This window comes from Neomonachus schauinslandi, chromosome 2 (assembly GCF_002201575.2).
Source record: "Neomonachus schauinslandi chromosome 2, ASM220157v2, whole genome shotgun sequence".
NCBI lineage: Eukaryota > Metazoa > Chordata > Mammalia > Carnivora > Phocidae > Neomonachus > Neomonachus schauinslandi.
The window spans coordinates 162,815,283-162,836,279 of NC_058404.1; the positions used below are offsets into that span (position 1 = coordinate 162,815,283).

Below are 20,997 nucleotides of genomic sequence, written 5' to 3' on the forward strand. Positions count from 1 at the left end.
TAAGTCGCCCTAGTCCAGCAAGAGATCATAGGTTGGCAAAGGTTTCTTGACTTCTTGGACCCTACCTTCCTGTACTATCCAGGCTCTTTCATCTGAGGCTGAGAGGTTGCAGTTGCTATCTAAACTCACACCTGTCTTCTTCCTTCCTTTTAGATGGAAGAATGGAAGGTCAAACACTGGGGTCCTCCCCTAGACAGTGAAGCAGATAGAGAAATGATGGGCTAGCAGGATTCCTACCAAGTCCCCACAGATCCCGACCAATCAGGCAATGCAAGAGGTGGTGTGATTACCCAGTGTTCCTTCCCATCTCCTTCTCCTCCTCCTCCCCTAACAAGTGCCCACGCAACCTGTGAGTGCTCGTGCAAATGTCATCCCTGACTCTCTCAAGCCAAGTGTGTCTCCCCTTCTCCGGAGCACCTCCAACACTTGGTTCACACTAACAGTCTCATTACAAATACACTGTGAGCTACTTAAGGGCAAAAATTATTTTTTATCTTTTTATCCCCAACACCTAAAATAATGCCTGTAACACAGTAGAGATTTTTTTAGTTGAAAAATGAATGAACACAATGTCTAAAGTCTTTTAACAAATGCCAAAGTAGCAATAACTTCATAATAGGGCTACTGGCAATTAAGAGGAAATTGCTGTGATTTAATTCAGAGGTGACTATGTTACAGGGTTTTTAAAGTGTACATGGAGAAGAAAATGAACATTTTTGTCAAGAGAAAACTGTAGAAAATTAAAAGGAGCAAATAGACCAAGAAAGGAAGGAGAGTATGAACAGGAATAAAGTAGTTATGTTTTTCTCTTAAGACATGGCACACCTGTGTGAACACATGTACATACAACCAAACGTACATGCTAATTTGGCACCCTTGAATGATATACAGAGAGAAGAAAGGGAGGTACATTCATGTGCCAAGCATTATTTTAAGCAAGTTAATGTATTTTACTTATTTTTTATTAGGGATTTATTCATTCATTGAGGATATATCATGTGGCAGGCATGATGTTGGGTGCTGGGGATACAACAGTGTCAGAATAACAGATACAAGACAGTAACCCTTTGGGGCTTCTAGTCTAGTGGATCAGAAACTTGCGAACCAATATTTTAAAGTTCCAAATTGTGGTAAGGGCTATTTTCAGATCACTGTGAAAGAGAACTACAGAGCGGGGGGAAGGAAAGACTTTTCGATATACATGGTCACAGAAAGACTCTGAGAAAGTCACATTTCAGCTGAGACCTGAAAGATAATAAAGAACCAGCCATGCAAAGAACCAGAGAGAGACCGCCATGTTTCTGAAAGAGCACAGGCAAAGGCTGCAAGGTGAGGAAGGGGACCACAGACCAGGTGAGGAGAGCCTGGCATGAGATGAGGGTGTAGAGAGAGGCAGGGCCAGATCACACAGGGCTACAAGAGTCCTGGTAAGGAGTTTAGAATTTTTTTCTAAGTGTAAAAGGAGGCTACTAACAGCTTTTAAGCCAGGGTCTGACTTTATAAATTTCTATGTGTGAAATGGATTATAGTAGAGCAAGAATGATAGCAGGGTAGCCAGTTGGAAGGCAACTGGTTGAGGCAACAGGTATCAGGGCCTTCAACTGGGCTATGGTGGTAGAATAGTAAGAAAGGGACAAGAGTGGGAGATGTTTAGGAAGTAGATTCAACCAGATTTGCCAATAGATTGGAGATAGGAAATGAAGACACAGAGACTCATAACCAGATCCCGAGTATAAAATCTAGACATCTTCCTTTTCGAGGATTCATCAAACTTGGGCAGACCTGTCCCCATTGAGCACTGTATTAGAATTTGCCCATTTGTAACTGAGTCAAAACCAATCTGGGCTCCACAAGGTCAGACATGGGGAATCTCCTTGGTGGGCCACTCATTCCATAGCAGGTAGCAGGTAGAGTAAGAGAGAAAGGAGAGACCTAGCTACCACAGAATGTGGGGGACAGACAGCATCATTTCTGATGCCTTAAAAGAATAAGAACCACAGGTGGGTTAAAAACCAAACCAAACTAGGAAATCCAAGGTAAAGGAGCAAACACCTTCATCTGTGCCACTTTCAAATGAGATGCACAGGGTTTGGTGGGGGGAGGGGAGGATATATATATAGATATATAGATATATAGATATATAGATATATATGTAGTGTACACACAAAGGATAAAGCAAATAGTATGAAACATACATGACAGTGTATATGGGTGTTCTTAGTACTATTCTTACAGATTTTCTGCATTGGAAATTATTTCCAAATAATTTTTTTTTTACAAAAAGTATGCAGTCATAGTTCCTTGACCCCTGATGCTCCTGATGGCTATTTACAGAGCCATAATGATAAGAGAGGGAGGTAGGAAGGAATTCCTGGCTCCTCTTGGTGCTGACAGAAGTCAAGAACCAGCAAAGTCTTGAAGCCCTGCCTCACAGTTAGTGGCAAATGGAAGGGCCTGGCCAGCCGCAGTTGCCAGCAAATTCTCCAGAAGATTTAACCAGACAAGCCACAAATCAGCACCCCTTGGCACAAGACTCTACTGCCCAATTGGAAACGAGGCAGCAAGAACTCATACAGCAGCATAAGACCCAAAGTCTCTCCTCTCCAGCTTGAGTCATCCCTCATAAGCACGCAAGCATCCCTCTACTTCTAAATGGCCAGTCTAGGGAAGGAGGAGGGCCGAGGAGACTCCTGGAGAGGGGGGGAAAAAAGCCCCTAACAGAAGTTTGAACTTGGAACTAACTGAATATTTACAGGAAAAGGACTGTATAGTAAACCAGAAAAGAAGTGGTAAGTTTAATTATCCTCACCTCACTCCAAATCAGCTGATATTAGTTGAAATAAGTTGCAGAAATTCAGACGATTGTGCTTTTTTGCTCATTACATTTGTAAATGTTGACGGTTGCAGCCATAAAACTGTTCATTGACAATGATTCCAATTGGAAATGAATGGGGGGTGTGGAGGTAACTGTGTGTGTGTGTGTCTATGTGTATGTGCGCTCAAACACACACACACATGCAAACACACACAAAGAAAAATGTCTGGAGCAAAATAAACCAAAATGTTAACAGGGATGAGATAACAGGTGATTTTCACCTTTCACTTGTATTTGTTGTATGCATTTTGAATTAGCAATAATCGTGCCTCAGATAAACCCCTTGGCTATGATACTGCCACTTTCGTATGTTGTATGCATTTTGAGAAGGAAACTTTTATTACTTTTATAATCAAGCAAAACTATATCAGTAGAGATGCTTTCCTTAAAAGGAAATCTCATCAGAGAACAAGGCAGCATGCCACAACTTATTCCATCACAAGCCCTAACTAAAGAGTTCCTTGCCGCCCCATACATGTCCGCAGTGGAGCAAGGCTCCAACTGAGAAACATCCGATTGATGGGTTTTGGCTAGGTGGGCTGAATGCAGTTTCAGACACATTTGTCTGTCTTCCTCAAGTGCAAATCCAAGGCTTGCAATTTTCTTTGCAGTGATTCCTTGAGCTTGCTACCCTGGCTTGGCATCTGACACCTGTTGCTGCCTGGCATTGCTTAACTTCTTTAAAGTACTTTTTATATCTACTAATTATTCCAAAATCTTGAAATGCTCATTCTTTAAAGAGTCTGACTTCTCAGCCAGGCGTTTATACCCTCTAAATGAGCACATCTGACAGACGGATGCAGCCTATTCATCTTACTTTTGCTCTCTTTCCTTAATTTTACTCTTTGTCTGACCTTCTTTAACCCTCCCCCTTTTGCATCTTATTTTTCTTTCAAAAGATAGATTACCAGGGGCGCCTGGGTGGCTCAGATGGTTAAGCGTCTGCCTTCGGCTCAGGTCATGATCCCAGGGTCCTGGGATCGAGCCCCGCATCGGGCTCCCTGCTCTGCGGGGAGCCTGCTTTTCCCCCTCCCTCTGCTTCTCCCCCTGCTCATGTTCTCTCTCTCTCTCTCTCTCTGTATCTCTGTGTCTTGAATGAATAAATAAAAAATATCTTTAAAAAAAAAGATAGATTATCATATAACAATTTTCCCCTGTTTACATATATAGGCTCATAACAGGCCTCTAGAGAAGGAGGAGCTCCAGGGATGGAGCCAAGGGGAGCAGGGTCTTAGGTAGCCTATTATAATATAGAAATCTTATCCCCAGATTCAAAGACACTGGCTCCTTACTCTCTGTCTGACTCTCTCTCTCTCAGTCTCTCTCTCTCTCCATACACACACACACAGAGTTATTTGCAGATGTCTACATTTTACATGAGCCATTATTCTCCTTTCAAACTTAAAAATTATGAACAAACAATTCTTTTTGGAAAAAGATAACTTGCATTCCTCTTACTCGTCTTGAACCTGGTTGAGTTGATTATGAGTCGAAGTCAACTCAGAGTCTAATTGTTGCATGTCCCGATCCCGAACACCAGCCTCTTTATGTCTCTCCTTATCAAATGTGTCCTGGAATGATACACAAATCAAAAATAGTCTGGAATACATGAAACAAGATGACGGGTTGCAACACATTATGCTGAGCAAAAGAAATCAGGCACAAAAGGACACAAATGCATAGTTCCATATATATGCAGTTCTAGTGCAAGCAAAATTAATCTAGAATGATAAAAATCAGAAGAGTGGTTGCCTGGTTGGGGGGGTGGGTAGGTGACTGGGAAATGGCACAAGGTAATGCTCTGGAGAGATGGAAATGTTTTATAACTTAATAGGGTGTGAGTTACACAGATATATGCATTTATTGACCTATGGATTTCACTGCAGGTAAATTATAGCTCAATTTTTTATTATACATCAACTTTTTAAAAAGCCATTGAAATATCATCTCATATCTTTATATTCAGAAGAACACCCACGGGGTAAAAATCTCAGCAACATGTAAAAAATCCCCAGGGGAGAAAGATTTGCTTAAAACCAACTGATGTCTATGGAATACTTAGCCTATGTTAGTTGTTTCTGCATGTTTATCACATTTAATTCTCAAAATGGCCCAAGGAGGTCAGCAAAAGCATTGTTTCCTTTCCAGCAAGTGAGACATGAAAGGTTAGTCAACAGACTCAGGACCATAGAAGAGCGACCAGAATTCTGCCCAGTGACCTCCAAGCAGGAACCCTTCCACCCCTGCACCCCTAAGGCTGCTAAGAAAAGACCACTCTACATGCTTTAATTTTAGAAAAGAATTTATGGAAATCCATATAAACATCCAAAACCAGGGTTACTAATGCTTAATGATGTTAATGCCTTAAGCAAGGTGTATGCTCTCTTTCCAGTCTGGGCTTCAACTGTCTAAAACCTGACACTAACCCACAGAAATCACCCCATAGCAACAGCAAATGACAATACTCTTTGTCAGTCTCTGAGAACTAAGTTTTCAACTCGTTTCATTTCACTCTTTCAGAATATGGTGCTTTCCCCCACCTAATAGTCTCTTCTGAGGCTCCGTGTACCCTAACTGTCTGTGTGACTAATCTGTCATTCCAAAGTTCCCATTTAATGCCGAGTGTGGGCAATGTCCCAGATGTAGAACATCACCAGTCCTTTCTTACAGCTGAGGAAGCAGAGGCTCGTTGATTTGTCTGAGGTCACACCGCTGGGAAGTAGGCAAAGCTGAGAGTTGAACGCAGGCCTCTTTGAAGAGAAGCTCAACCCATTACGCCGCTTACTACTGTAAACAGAAACGCACCTTTTGGACCTGTGTCCCCATTCCCTAAGTAGTGCTGAGTCCCTCACTAGGTAAAAGCCATCTCTTATATATGTCTGAGTTCCCAGAGCCTGACCGGGGTGCTGAAAGTCAAGGGGGATCCTTTAGCGTCCCTACCTGTAGAGAGGGGACCTTGCTGTCAACAGGTTTTCCCAGGGAAGCAGCAGTAAAGGAGGCCTCCAGCCAAGGCAGAAGGCGCGATTTGATTATTTCCACACCATCATAATGTCCACCTAAAAGAACCCATAAATCAGGTCAGGGAAAGAAATTCAGTGACACAGTGAGAGAGTACCAAGGACTGAAGCAAAAGAAGAGAGAGCCAGATGGGGAAACACAGGCCATTCTCACCTTCTTGGGCTGCCGTAGTGAGGATCCTAAAGAGCTGTCCTTGAACTTTGGAAATTTGTTCGATGAGCTCAAGGCAATGATTAAGATTTTGATCACATGTGTTTGTCTACAAAATCAAAACAGAAAATCAGTGCAATTCCTTTCCTCAGGGACCCATTGCAGGTTGACAGGGCCTGACTTTACCCAGGGGCCTCCTGGCTCTGGTATGCTCCCAGGCGCAGAGACTGCCCTGTGTTCACCAAAACATCATTCCCGTTCCTCCTGGACGTGCAGCTAGACCACTTCTCCCAGCTTCCCTAGCAGTTGGGCAGCCATGTAACAGAGTTCCAGTCAATGGGACAGGAAGTGCTATGTGCCACTTGCAGGTATGACCCAGAAGAAAACCCCTTGAGTGATTCTCTTCTCTCCTTCCCCATCCAGCAGCCAGATGCAGAGGACCCAGCAGAGGGCCCAGCAGAGGGCATAAAGGATAGTGGAGCTACAAGATTCGAAATTTGAAAGGCTACACATTGGACACTTGCAATGACTGTCACATCATCAAGAAAGTGTGTGTGTGTGTGTGTGTGTGTGTGTGTGTGTGTGTGTGTGTGAAGCCACTGAGATTCGGGGGTTATTTTAATAGCAATACCCCTGACTTGCTACTCAATGGAACCCTGCAAAAACTCCTTTTATAAAGTGAATAGGCCTTTTGTAACCCAATACAAGCCACTGCTTCCTAATTTACCTGCTTTATTGGTTCGTGTCCTCTAAGTTCATTATATACGTAAAGAACACTACTTGTTAACGGTAGGAAGGTACTGGGGGGTTGAGGATCCCATGGTGAATAAGACAAAAGACATGGCCCCGGCCTTATAGCACATGCAGACTGGTAAGGGAGACAGGGGTGGAGACAGTCCCATGCGGTGAAATATGTGTGCACGAGGTCCACTCCAGAGCCCATGGCCTTGGGAAGACTTCCGAGAGGAAGTGATATCTAGGCAAGGAGAAAGCAGACAGATTTGGGGGGATGGGCAGTTCCAGGGGTTGCAAAACATCCACAGAACACGAAGAAAGCCAAGAGGTGGGCCTTTAGCTATTATTCTGCTTTTTTTCACCTCCTTGGTGAGATTCTACCATTTCCACACCAGCCAAACCTCTAATGAAGTCTACCGCTAAAGGAAGGAACACAACCACAAGCAACAAACAAATCATGTGGGTGCACAGACTGCTGTGTCCTCTCAAGCCGGGAATCCCAGGCAGGAAGTGGGGGGGGGGGAGGCTAGAAAGGAGAACAAAGAGGAAGAGTGACCTCCAGGCGAAAGGCTACAGGGCAAATACATGTGGGGGGGTGGACAGGGGGGTTCAGGCAGGAAGCAAGCTCCCTGTGGACAGAGGCTATGCTGGCCTGGCTGCTGTCGCACTCCCAGACTGTGTTCTGTAGTCTCTGTAGTCAGATCCAGACAGGCACATGATGGGAAGATTCACACACTTTATGTTTATCACATATCTCCTATGCGCCAGGCACTATTGATGCTTTACATAGATAAGCTCAGTGAAGCCCCACAGCAGTGCACTGGGAGGTGGGGGCGTCATTGTTAACCCCCCATTTTCAGAGGACAAAACTGAGATGCCGAGAGGTTAAATAACTCGTCCAAGCTTACCTAGCTGGTAAAATGACAGAACTAAGATTGGAACCCATGCTCTTAAGATCGTGGTTAGAGCTGGGAGCAGAGGGAGGACGGGATCATGGGACAGGACTGAATGGGGAGGGCCATCTGGAAAGGCACCCCCTGAAGGGGAGACACTGAGCAAAGTGGATAGTACACTGAGACACTGAGCGAAGTATGAGAGAGAGACCGTGATGCACAGTGGGAACAGTCGGGGCAAAGGCCCTGTGGCAGGGGCAGAAGCGAGTTTAGTCACCTTGAGAACCATAAGTAAGTGTATGTGGCAGAAGCACAGAAGGTGAGAGAGGTTGGCAGGACAGATCCTGGAGGGCCTTGCAGGCCCGGGGAGGAGTTTGGAGGGTGTGGACTCGTGGTGCCCTCCGTGGAGCTTCTGGCTTACGTCCACGCCTGGTGGACAGCACCTGGTGACAAGCTCTGTTATGGCACCTACGTCTCATACAGCCATTTGTTTCTGTGTCTCATCCTTCTATCCCCTTCTCCTAAAAAGACCAGGAGCTCTTTTAAAAAGTTCCTTTGTCTTTCCTATGTTTATATCAGTTGCCACTGGTATGCATAACAAATTGAAGGGCCCAAAAATATTTGACGAATGAATGAATGAATAACTTAACAGTGTAACATTGATATCATCAGAACATTTGGAACCCCCAGCTGAACAGCTGTGCCCATTCCTCCTTTGCTGAAGCAGCAGCTCCTTGGCCTTGCTCTCCCACCTGCACTTACCATGGTGAACCTGTTACTCAAGAACAGCTTTGCCCTCTGGCTAGACCATGCCATAGGCTAAGTGGACAGGGAATGGGGCCTGAGGGTCCAGCAGACCTGAGTGATTATCTCTGCTCACTTGCCACCCTCCTCTGCAATCCTACACAGATTACTTGACCTTTCTGAGCCCATTTCCTCTCCAGGAAAATGGGGATCATGCCTTGCAGAGTGTTAGAGGAGAATTAAATCCAAGAATGCATATCTAGCACCTCAGAGAGAGAAGGCACTCAACAATTGGTACCTATGAGGTATTATGTGTTCTTGAGAGGAGCAATGGGTATAGGAATAAAGGCAGACCTTGGTTCAAATATGGTTTCCCACTTAGTTGCTATATTCTCTTAGAAAAGGTATTTTAAATAAGAGCCTCTGTTTACTCATATTCAGGAGGTGGTTGATCTCATGAGCCAACTTAGGTACAGAATAGAGGAGGGACAGAATAATTAGAAGCATTATTGTAGTATTATTACCATTTGCTTCTATGCCTTGCCCAGGGCCTGGTACAAAGGAAGTACCCAAAGGAATGTTTGTTAAGTGGGTTTGTACACACAACTTAAACAACAGAAGACAATACACAGTGTAAGACAGTTCCTGTTCCCGAGACCTGTTACAACATGCTGCAACTTCTAACACAAAGCATCACACAAGATGCTCAACTTGCAATGGAGTCATGTTCTTCTACCAAACAGTCACTCACACCAAATAAATCGAGCAAAGATATGACCTAATTATACTGTCTCCTAATTCCAAAGTTCCTTCATTCATAAATCATTGAGTTCCTACTATTTGTAAGGCCTTGGGCTGGTAGCTCAGGAAATAAAACTACATTGAAAAAATTAATGGTGCCTGGGTGGCTCAGTCGGTTAAGCGTCTGCCTTCGGCTCAGGTCATGATCTCGGGGTCCTGGGATCCAGCACCACATCGGGCTCCCTGCTCAGCGGGGAGTCTTCTTCTCCCTCTCCCTCTGTACTCTCTCTCTCTCGCTCTCAAGTGAATAAAATCTTTTTTAAAAAAAAAGGAAGAAAAAATTAAAAGTTGCCTACTGTCAGTGAACTCACCAGCTGGGGAAGAGGGTTGGAAAATGGGAGACACACAGAGGATTAATAGTTACCTTAAAGTTTATTAAGTGCTCTCAGTGGGTAGTGAGCTGGGGAAGGAGCAAAGCAGTGAGCAGTGGAGGAGAGTGGTGATGTGATCCGATTTACTTTGCGTTTTATGAAAATCACTCTGGCAGAAGCCGACCACACAGGGTTCAGATAAGAGAGTGAGCCTGGTGGGAAGAAGGGTTGTTGTAACCATCTGGCTGAGAGATGCTGAAGGCTGTGGAGATGCCAAGGGTCCCCTGAAGGCCCTGTGCAGCCCTAAATCACATCTGTGTCAGCCACTGGTTCTAGCATTACCTGAGGAGGATGCCTGAAGGTTTGGAAACAGAAAACAGGTGTCAGAGGGATGGTGCTGTTTTCAGACAATGTAGGGGATCTGCAGGACCTTCAGATAGAGCTGTCTAGTAATAGTACCTAACAATTATCGAGCACTTAACTTTGTGCCAGCCAAACCCTGTGCCGAGAGCTTTAAATACAGTTTCATTTAATCCTCAGAATAACCCTACCAACTGGATTACCACCCGTCATCCCTAATTCACCAATGAAGAAAACCAAGATCTTAAGCAAGTTGGAGAAAAGGTGATTGAGCCAGAAACTAAGCCTGTTCCTGCAGCCTTTGACATGGAGCCAGGCTCTCAACCATGGCCCTATCCCAAGAGCAGAAGGAGAAGACTCTGGATCTCAGCAGAGAGGTGGGGGCTGGGGGCGTGGCTCTGTAAGCCTTCAGCTGATGGAGAGTGTGGCAGCCATATGCACAGACGAGATCCCCAGGCTGGGAGACCGCAAAGGGCAGGGCAGAGGGCAGTTTTGCTATTTCAGAAGTGGGCTGAGGAAGAAGAGCCAGTAAATGAAAACAAAACAAGAGCAGTGAGAAATAAGAACACAGCCAGGAAGGAAGGTAAAGAAGCAGGAAGCCAGAGAAGGAGATGGTTTATGCTCTGCTTCACTTATGCCTTTAGGCTCTCAACACATGTTTATGGACAAGGCTACTGTGTGCTGCATGCTAGGGGTACCATGATGGGTAAGATACAGCTTCTTGCCCTCAAGGAATTTATAGTCCAAGATAAATATGCAAATAAATGCAAAACCAGAACAACTTGCTATAAGAAAAGTAGGTCTAGATCTCCCAGGTGAGGCTCAAAGGAGGAAATGGTGAGGAGCCAAGATTTAGGAAGGCCTTCACCTGAGGAGCTCTGTGATTCTAATTGCTCTAGTGTGGGGCCTGAGCACTGAAAATTGTTTTTAAGTTTTCTAAATGATTCTTATGTGCAACCAAAACTGAGAACCACAGCATTCGTGGGAAGTGAGATCAATTTAATGAATCTCAACCGGTAACCCCCTTAAAAAAATTTAATGAAAGAGAAAAGGAGTATATCACAATTACTAAAGATAAGAATTACTCAAGAAACCTTTGCTTCAGTAATATGTATAGAAGAATGTAGGTGTGCTATGTTGTGAAGTAAAATGCATAGATTTCTGTGGTGAGTTTTTAAAGCACTATCCTAGAGAACAGTGCTTTGTCCATGTTGAGAATCTCTGCTATGGGCAGTGAGAAGCCACAAAAACGATCTTGCAAATGGCTAAGTAAATATTGGCTTAGAGGTGGGCATGGAGGAAGGCAGGGAAATCAATAGGAATATGCCATGTTATAATTGTGGAACTTAAGTAAACTTCAAACTTATCCTTTTTTTTTTTAGTTTTTATTTATTTCTTTGACAGAGAGAGACACAGCGAGAGAGGGAACACAAGCAGGGGGAGTGGGAGAGGGAGAAGCAGGCTTCCTGCTGAGCAGGGAGCCCTATGTGGGGCTTGATCCCAGGATCCTGGAACCATGACCTGAGCCAAAGGCAGACGCTTAGCAACTGAGCCACCCAAGCGCCCCCAAACTTATTCTTATCCTTCATGCCGATGGGAAAGTGAGAGGTAATAGAAAGGAGTAGAATATTCAGGAATAGAACTACCGGCATTGTTAACAAAACGTGTCCTTTTATAGCCACCAATCCCTGTGCAACAGAGACAGGCTTTTGTAACCATGTAACCTTTTGTAACCATGATGGTTATAAAAATACTGAGTTCGGTCCAAGGCAGAGTTCTCTGGACAGCATGAAGCTCCTATGCCTGTGAGTCTTGCAAGTACTTCTGCAACAACATTCGCTTGGGATCTGCCCTAACTTACCCTAGATTTTCCCACACATGTAAGAAATGATAGGAGCTTGAATAAGAGCAATGGTAGCTAGAGGGGGAAAGTGGGCGGTATTTGACAGATATTTAAAGGTAGAATCCTGATGTGATGAACCCATTTGTGAGGCATGATGGAGACAGGGGACAGCCCTTCACGTGGCTCAGTTTCCAAAATCAACCCTCTGTTCTACAGCATGGCTGACTTTGCCACAACACCGCCACCTCCACAACAATGTTTTTAAAACCAAAATACTGAACTTTAGATTTCAGAAAAGTAGGTTTATATATACCCCAACATCTTAGCAAAAACTTCTATTTAGATCTCTCCGCTGGATTTTAGCATCTTGACCTGAAGTTAATATTTCTATCAGGTTTCTTTCATTAATGATTTTTCCTTAAGTATTAAACAATGATGATGTTTCCATTAGCAAGTTTGTCTAAGATGAAACTAAGAAGGAAAATTTAAAAGTTGATAGCCCCTCTGTTAAAGATAGAATAATCTGCCTTAACCACTTGTCAACTTCTTTCCTAGCCATGAATTTGTCATTAGTAGTTGTGGCAGAAACGGTAGCACTAATTAAATATTCCACGTGCTTTCCATGCCTCAGGCTCCTTTACAAGTAGATGGGAGCCACATAACAATCCCTAGGGAAGATGAGTGAAAGTGCTGTGTATAATTTAAGTGCTCTCCCTCTCTTCCCCAACGGACCTCTGAGGTCCCGTGATGAGATGACCGTGCCACCAGGCGGGGGCCACCTGAACCTGAGCCAATGACGGAGAGAGTTGCCATCACTTTACATGAATGAGAAATCTCTTCCGTGTAAGTTTAGACAGTAAGATTTGGAGTTATATTCATTACTGCAGCTTAGTATACTGTAAGGAGATAAAGGGAAGAAAAAATGTTTTCTGTGAATTAACTGGACTGAACCCCCAGGAATGTGGAAGTGTATTGACTGTGGGGGAGAGAAAAGGCAGCCAACGAGTCTGTTTGAGGACACCATAGCAACCACAACAACCCTTTTGTACTGAGAATCAGGGACATTTTGTCATAGAGGCAACATTTCAACACGAAGATTATCCTAAAACAGAGGGATACCTCTTTGAGAGCTCCTTTTTATGTACCCATATTGAATATGCTCTTTTCACTTGTAAGGGCAGATTTCTATAACATAAGAGGAGAGTAATGCAAGAGGAAGTGTTATGAGCTCTCCCTAGCATCCCCACTCACATATCAGCTAATCAAAAGTTTCCAGATCATCATGTCCTGGGGTCTATAATGATACTTCAAGAAATGGAATCCTATCCTATCTTAGGGATGGAGTTATCAAGGGAATGGTAAGTTCTTACCATTTGCTCCTGTAATTACATACAGTACATTTTAAAAAGTAATAAATCGCAGAGCATCTGACCAAAGGTAGCTCCCTAGTCCACAAGATTCTGGGTGGAAACAAAAGCATCTCAGGAGGAAGAGAGTTTCAGCCCAGAGCTGACCTTCTCCAAGTACTGCTAACATTGGAAGGAGGTTAATTTCTCGTCTTAACATCTCTATGAAGTAATTAGGTCATGAGACCTAATTCTGTTCTGCATAGGTGGTTATTTGACCCTTTTGCAGAGTTGACCGAGAGGACCACACAGATGGTTCATGATCAATTGGGGGCATTTGGGGCAGCATACTCTTACCTGAAGGACCATTCTCAGAGTCTGACCTTGTTTACATGTCTCCTCACTGCATGATGCTTTTAGTCCCACCCCCCATTGCCCCCTGGGGATAATACCCAAACTCCTTAACACACCACCCAAAGCTTCTACCCTCTGGCCCCAACCGCCCCACCTCCTCAGCCCCATCTCACTTCCTCTCCCTGCCTAGAACCATTCATAGGCCCCCAAATAGGCCAGCTTCTTCCTGCCTCCCCACTTTTTACACATGCTCTTTCCTCTACCCTTCATCTGCATCTCTGACTGGAAGTTTATCATTAAGATGGAGCTGATATTTCTATTCCCAGCATCTAGCACAGTCATATCATAAACTCTGAAAAAATCTTTTGTTGAATGAGTAAGTTAATCAATAAAGGCACACTGCCCAAAGTGTAAATATAGAATGTCTAGGCCAAACCTTCACACATAGCAGAAGCTAAATAACGATTTATTGAGTGAATTATTAAGCTCTTAATAATTGGCTCAGTTCTTGGTTGAACAAGGAGAGATTTTCTATGGTTCTTTCACCAACAGTCTCAGTAACCACTGAGGAGGAAAAACAATTCTGAAAGTTAAAAGTTTGTACCAAGCTGTCCTTGAACAGCCAATGGAATCCAAGTTTTAAAGACCAAGTAATACAATAATTCAGCTTCTCTTTAATAACTAAAAGAAAGTGAATTGGCAATGTTTGCTGTTGTTTTTATTGTGTTTCTCTAGTGGGGTTTTGAAAAATATCCCTTCTTGGAATTGTTTTAAATAAATAAATCTTTAAAAAATTAAGCAAGTAGTGGTTTTGCATAGGGCCCATAAGATTGCTAGATGTTGTAAGATTAAAAGCGAGCCAACAAATAAAAACCAAAGGCTTTGGGGCAGAAAATTACATTTTTAAAAACTGTACTGTGTCTGACCACATACATAGGACCCAATGAAAAGAGTGGTGATGGACAGATTAAGGCAGAGGAAATGGGAATCCATATGAAGGAAATTATATGAAAGAAGAAAAATTAACTAGGATCTAACTGTTCATCCCAATAATGGCTAGTTTGAAGGAAAATGAAATTTTTGCATTGTGTTTGAGAACTAATCTGTTCAAGTCATTGATCTTTTTCACTGAAAATAACTGTTTCCCAAGGGGAACTTTAATCCCATTCTTAATTGTAGAGTGGTATTTATGGCCTTTTATTTTGCTTGAGTTAATTAGAACTAAATCAATGTGGTCACAGTCAGCAAAATCAACTTTCCATAGCAAACATAATTTAAAGCTTTTAATGAACAAACCTCTACAACCAACATTTTAATAAATGTAGTTTGCTACAATGACTATTCTTCATCTTAAGGCCTCAAGGAAAAAGTCCTCGGAACTAGTAAAACGAACTTGCGGTATTACAGGGAAGCTCTTAGCCATTGACCAAAACCCACACTCTATGTGACAAGATACTGAATAAGTCTAGAGGTAACCTTAATTTTGGTAGGTGGTATATACGTATTTTCTTATCCTCTCTCTTTAGCTACACACACACACACACACACACACACACACACACACACAAAACTATTAAAAACACTTGCATCCTCTCAGTTGTGCCCCTACTTGGAAATCTTGGTTTTTTTATTCAATTTTAACAAAGGCTGAATTAAAGATACTTGGGGATCATCTTTAATTCTACACTGGATACGAGGTTTTAAGAAGACAAATGAGTCCAAGAACCCGGGTGTCTAGGAGAATGGTGGTGGCATTCAATCAGTCAGTATTTATTGAGCAACTACTAGGAGGCAAGCATTATTCTAAGTGCTGGGAATACAGAAATGAGCAGAGAAAGGGAGAAATCTCTGCCCTCTGGAGCTTACATTTTAGTGGGAAGGAGGGAGGAAAGATTGACAATGAAAGAATAAGTAAAAATTAGAAGATGTAGCTATTACAGAAGAAACAAAGCAGAGAAGGGACACAGTGAGTGCCAGGGGCAGGGATAGGAAATGGCAATTGTAAACAGAATGGTCTCTCCTGGGAAGGTGACATTTAAGCAAAGACTTGAAGGAGGAGAGAAAGCAAAGATGTTGATATCTTACTGAAATATCCACAGGCAAAAGTTTTCCAGGCAGAGAGGAACAGGGAGTGCAAAATACCCTGAAGCAGGAGACCAGCTGGTGTGCTCTAGACTCTTCTGCCCAATAGAGTAGCCACTAGCCATATGTGACAATTTGGATTTAAATTAATTAAACTTTAAATAAATTTAATTTTTTTAAATTTAAATGAAATTTAAAATTCAGTTCCTCAGTTTGTACTTGCCACAATTCAAGTACCAAATAGCCACCATATTGGACAGTGCCTGTATAGAACATGTCCATCATAGAAAGTTCTATTTGAAAGCTTTGCTCTAGAAAGAACAACCAGACCAGTATTGCTGGAGTAGAGTGAAGAAGGGAGTAACAGATGAGGTCAGAGTTTAAAGGAGCACAGTTGTGTAGGACTTTGATGGCCACTGCAGGAACTTTGGCTTTTATTCTGAGTGGGACAGAAAGTCTGAGGATTTTATCAGAGAAGTAACTTGATCTGACTTGACATTTAGAAGAATCACTCTGAGATATTTTTACAATAATCTAGATGAACGATGATGGAAGGTGGACAAGGGTGATTACAGCAGAGGTGGTGAAAGGGTTCTGTATGAATTTCGAAGTAGGTGTCAACAGATTAAGCTGGCAAAAATGTTGTGGGGTGTGTCATGATGAAGACAGTGAAGTCAAGAAAGAGGTCAGTGTTCGTGGCACCGGAGAAGCTAAGATGGGTTTTAGACTGATTTGACTTTGAGATGACGATAGCACAACTGAAAATGTCTAATGGGTAATTGGAGAAGTGAGCTCAGATGAGAAGAGGCCCTGAATATGGATATGAGATTCATGGGCATATGTGTAAGAGAGAAGCAAGAATGGAGGCCCAGGAGAAGATTCCTAAAGTCTTAAAGAACTGCCATAGGAGGAAAGTGGGTAAGGCAAGGAGACCAATTTTTAGAGCCTTAGAAGAATGGAGGTGTCAACAGTCAAATGTAACAGAAACACTAGATAGTCCAAGAAAATGATCGCACGGGGAAATGGCCACAGATTTTTTGGAAGGGCATTGGTCTCCAAGAGTGCAGTCTCTATGAAGGTGGGGGGAGGAGCTTGGCATGGGGGAGAGAATCTAGATTGAAATGATTTCAGTGACAGCAGAAGGGCGGGGGGGAACTACTGTTACTGAGAAAGGAGAGTGTAATAAATTTTGGCATTTCTCAGTACTTATGAATAGTTTCTAAAACAATCATTAAATTTGATCCAGTCAAATGCTAATGTCATTTGTGTTAAACATTGTCTTGTGGCAAACTGAATATACTTTCTATAGAAAAAAAAAAAACTTATTTATTTTTTTAAGTAATCTCTACAGCGAATGTGGGGCTCAAACTTACAACCCCGAGATGAAGAGTCCCACGCTCTACTAACTGAGCCAACCAGGCACCCCCAAACTAAATATACTTTTTAACATTCAGAGTTTATTCAGGCCAAGGGGTAATAATGAAAGAAAGGGGGGGGGGGAAGGAAGGAAGGAAGGAAGTGGGGAAGGGAAAAAGGAAGAAATAATATGCTATAAGAGGTAGTAAGAAGTAAATTTTAATTTTCTTGCAATCCGAATGGGGAAGGAATAGACACAGTGTTCATTCTTTAAAAGTGGGCAAAGATGGTAAACACTGAACACTAGAAAGGGGGCAAGGAGAAAGCTGTAGGTGTAGTTTGAGCTCCCCTCCACCACAGGAGCCCTGGTCAAAGGGTGAATTGGAAAGCCCAGAGACTCAGACAGCATCCAGTTGCAATTTTCCTGGTAGGATTTCAGAAACGAGCTGATTTAAATTCAAAAAAGTTTGAGATCTGGTTGAGTGAGTCTGTCCTATTTAACAGATGAGGTACTGAGACCCAGAGAGGTGAAATAAATTGCCCCAGGTAATTCAGCTAGTACTATCTAGAGCCAGACCCAGAACTTGGGTGTGGGGGAAGGGGGAACTCATTCCGGGTCCACAGATGCCCAGCTCTGTCTGCCTCACTGTCCCACTGTACGAGTGGGACCCTCCTATTTAAGACGGACAGATCAAACCCAGCAAATGCAACACTGAGTTGTACCTAATGTGGGGGGGAGGTTAACGCGAGCCGGAGTGGGGGTGGGGATTAATGAGACTTGAAGAGCTCTATGGGTTTGATGACAGAATATTGGCTTCCTACAAATGCCTTGGTAACAGGCCTCCTGAAGTCTGCCTTGGTGTGAAATTGTGCCTTACTTGCCATGCTGACCAGCACACAAGTGAAACCCGCAACGTTGACAAGTGTCCATCTCACTGACATCTGGATAATAACTCCTGGGAAGTATTTTTATAAAAATTCATTGTGATACAACCCCTGAGTATCCTGAGACGTGATGAGAGGCAGGACCAAGGGTGTAGTTTAAAAAAAAAAAAACCGAGTTAGGGATAGGGAGGTGGATTGCTAACGAGGGAATGGAAGGGAAAGCAGCAGGCTGGACCCCTGGCGGACCTCTGGGCTTTCCCGTTGCTAGGGCCTCCAGCGTCCTTGGTTACCGCCGGACAGAAGGCGCTCTCTCTGCTCGGACTCCGAGTCTGCGCTCCGCGGGCCGCGCCACCCCAGCGCCCCCTGGCGCCGGGGGTGGGGGGCGGAAGGGCACCGGCCGACCCGTGCCCTTCCTCCCTCCGCCGCCATCGGGTCGGAGCCTGGGTCCCAGTGAGGAATCACGCCGGCCGGGGCTTTGCTAAGCGACCACCCCGAGCCAGCCCTAAGAGGGCTCTGCCAGGAACTAAAGCGAGGGCGAGCCCCCCGGACTCACGTTGTACTCCCTCAGCCAGCACTCTAGCTTGTCGTGCATCAGTCGTAAAGGTTCGCTCGAGACCAGTTTCCTCAGGTTTTCTGCCATCGCTCACTTTTCCACTCGGCCCCGCTCTGGGAGATGGAGACGTGGCGGGGACGAGGCGGTGGCCTCCGCAGGACCCTGGGGTGATGTGGCGGGAAGGGTGTTCTTTTCCTGCGGGGCTCAGAGCGCGGCTGGCGCTTCCATCCTCCCCCTCGGGTCAGACGGGGCAGGGTTCGGAAAGCCGGGGGGAGGTGCCCTGGGCCACAGCCGCCGCGCCTCAGCCGCCTCCCCCGCGGCCGCCCGGAGCCCCAGCCAGAAATACCCTGGCGATTATTAAACAAACCTTGACGTGGGCGGGCGGCTGCTAGCGACGCGCACCGCGCGCGCCTTGGCAACGCCCGCCTCTGCGGCCAGCCGCGACCGCTACTCCCACCCAGCGCCCACCCCGCCGCCCTCCCCACCGCCCCCCGGGCCTGGCACCCGCCCTGGCGCGCCCTGGAGCCGCTCCTGCTCCTGCTCCCGCTGCTCCTGCTCCTGCTGCTCCTGCTGCTCCTGCTAGCCGAAGGCGAGGCCGCCCAAGGCCCCTGACACTCCGGATGGGGCCGGGAGCGGAGGGGCTAAGACTGCAGACGGCCGCCACTCCGTCCCTTGATGGAGCGAGACTCACCCTCAGTGCGGGATGGGGGGCATCCCGAGGCCTCTAGCCTGAAAAAGCCAAGGTTGTTTCTCCACTGACAGTTTGGTTAGGCAGGAGGTAAGCCCCTCCTTGGCGCCTTCCTTTATTCCCTAACTTCTCAGACCTTCAGCGCTTCATTTGTAACACTTAGGATTTGGTGGGTGCCCAAGTCAGGAGATCTGAAGCTCCAGGACGTTCACAAACCAAAGTTAATCCTCGGGCTTAGACAAGATTTGGTATAGTTTTAGAATCATTGAGCGCTCTAAAGTTTCATTTAATTCTCATTCTCCGACTGAAACTTTGTGGAAGTTCAGACCCGGTTTGGCGCTATTTCAAAAGGGTGCATTAAGCCACAGCGGTAGTTTAAACTGCTTAAGAAATGAAACAATTTCAACCATCATTAAGCACTTTAGAAGCCCTTATTTTATATGCATCAAATGATGAGCTGATTGCAAATCATTCTTATCTAGTCATTAAAACAGCAGGAGTGGAGCCCTGCCTCTCAGCGAGCTAGCTAGCTAGTTTAATTCAGTTCCATTTCTTTAGGTACTTGAAAATGTATGAACATTGCACATGTCCAAATATGGTAATATTCAAAATTATACCACCTCTTTTTTTTTTCTTGTTTCTCTTAATTACAGTGGTTTTCTGTCCTCCAATAAAAATGAGAGGCTCCTTTCTGGAGCCTGGGTTGCTACTATCTTGTGTAGACTACAAAATAAGAACTATAGAAGTTCTCATCACAAGGAAAAAAATTTGTGACTATGTGTAGTGATGGATGCTAACCAGATTTATTGTGTTGGTCATTTCACAATATATGCAAATACTGAATCATTTCATTGTACACCTGAAACTAATATAATGTTATATGTCACTTATATCTCAATAAAAACAAAAGGAACAATAAGGACCATAAGGGTACATAACCATTTTATCATAGTAGAGTAATAATTACTAAAGTAAAAGAAAAAAAAAACCACTAAATATTCATTAGACACTTTCTTCCTTTAAAAAATATGTAAAGAGGGAGGAAGGGAATGGAGAAAAATCCCACAGATTTCTTAATTTGGAGCCAATAATTGCATATTTCAATAGGCAGTTGGAATCTGAGCAGTCCTCTTTACTTATTCATAAAAAACAAGTTGGAATATTTGCTTATGTTAGATTAGGAGTTAAATCCTCTTCCTTGCTGTGGGCTCTTTAACTGCTACTTCTTGGTTACACTATCTATAAACAAGGAACAACAGTTCTTACTTCACAGGATTATTATGAGACTAAATAAAAAAATTTGTGTGAAGTGTTTAACACAGTGCTTGGCACAGTGCTTCACAAATGCATGATCATTATTACTACAATGTAGATCACAATACTACATTTACTAGAGATAACTAGGTTGGAAACAATCTAAATCTCCAACAATAAGGTGATGGTTGAGCAAATCCTTCAATGAAATGTTGTACAATAGAAATCTTGTTACTGAAGAATATCTATTATCTAGGAATTCTCACTGTATTAAGTGAAAAAGCAGGAACACTAAATTATATTGTGTTATATTATACAATATGAACTCAAAGTGTGATTATATATTATTTTAATTTGCTCCTTTATACTTTTTTGATTTTCCGAATTTCTACCATGAACAGTGATTGCTTTTATGAAAACTTATTCAGAATTAGAGTTACCCAAAGAATTTTACCACCTTCAGAAAAATGTTAGCCAAAATAACAATATTAAGCTGATTCAAAACAGAATGTGCTTTGACCAAATGTCCAAATTACTAATTTAATAGTCTTATAGTTTTAAGATAGAATGGATCTTTGAAATCACTTTAGAATTTGCTACCTGATATTGTTTATCTCTATATATGCTCTAGCCCCACAGCCGGATTCAAGACCCTTATTGCCTGCAGTGTTTCGGGTACCTCTTGGTTTCCCCAGAACTCCTGAGCATGCACTGTGTGTAGCAGGAACCACACGTTTATCAATAACAAA

The 20,997-nt window shown here is 43.7% G+C and overlaps 1 protein-coding gene across 1 annotated transcript in view; it reads right to left on the reverse strand.

Moving 5' to 3' along the window:
* The window catches only part of SPATA18 (spermatogenesis associated 18), a 35,400-nt gene extending 17,007 nt beyond the window's left edge, over positions 1-18,393 (reverse strand). The window contains exons 1-4 of the mRNA XM_021701664.1: positions 18,307-18,393; positions 6,047-6,152; positions 5,816-5,931; positions 4,334-4,446 (exon numbers count right to left, since the gene is read on the reverse strand). Of these exons, the coding sequence (XP_021557339.1) occupies positions 4,334-4,446; positions 5,816-5,931; positions 6,047-6,152; positions 18,307-18,393 (422 nt within the window). The remainder of the gene's footprint in view (positions 1-4,333; positions 4,447-5,815; positions 5,932-6,046; positions 6,153-18,306) is intronic.
* Between the last annotated feature and the right edge of the window lie 2,604 nt (positions 18,394-20,997).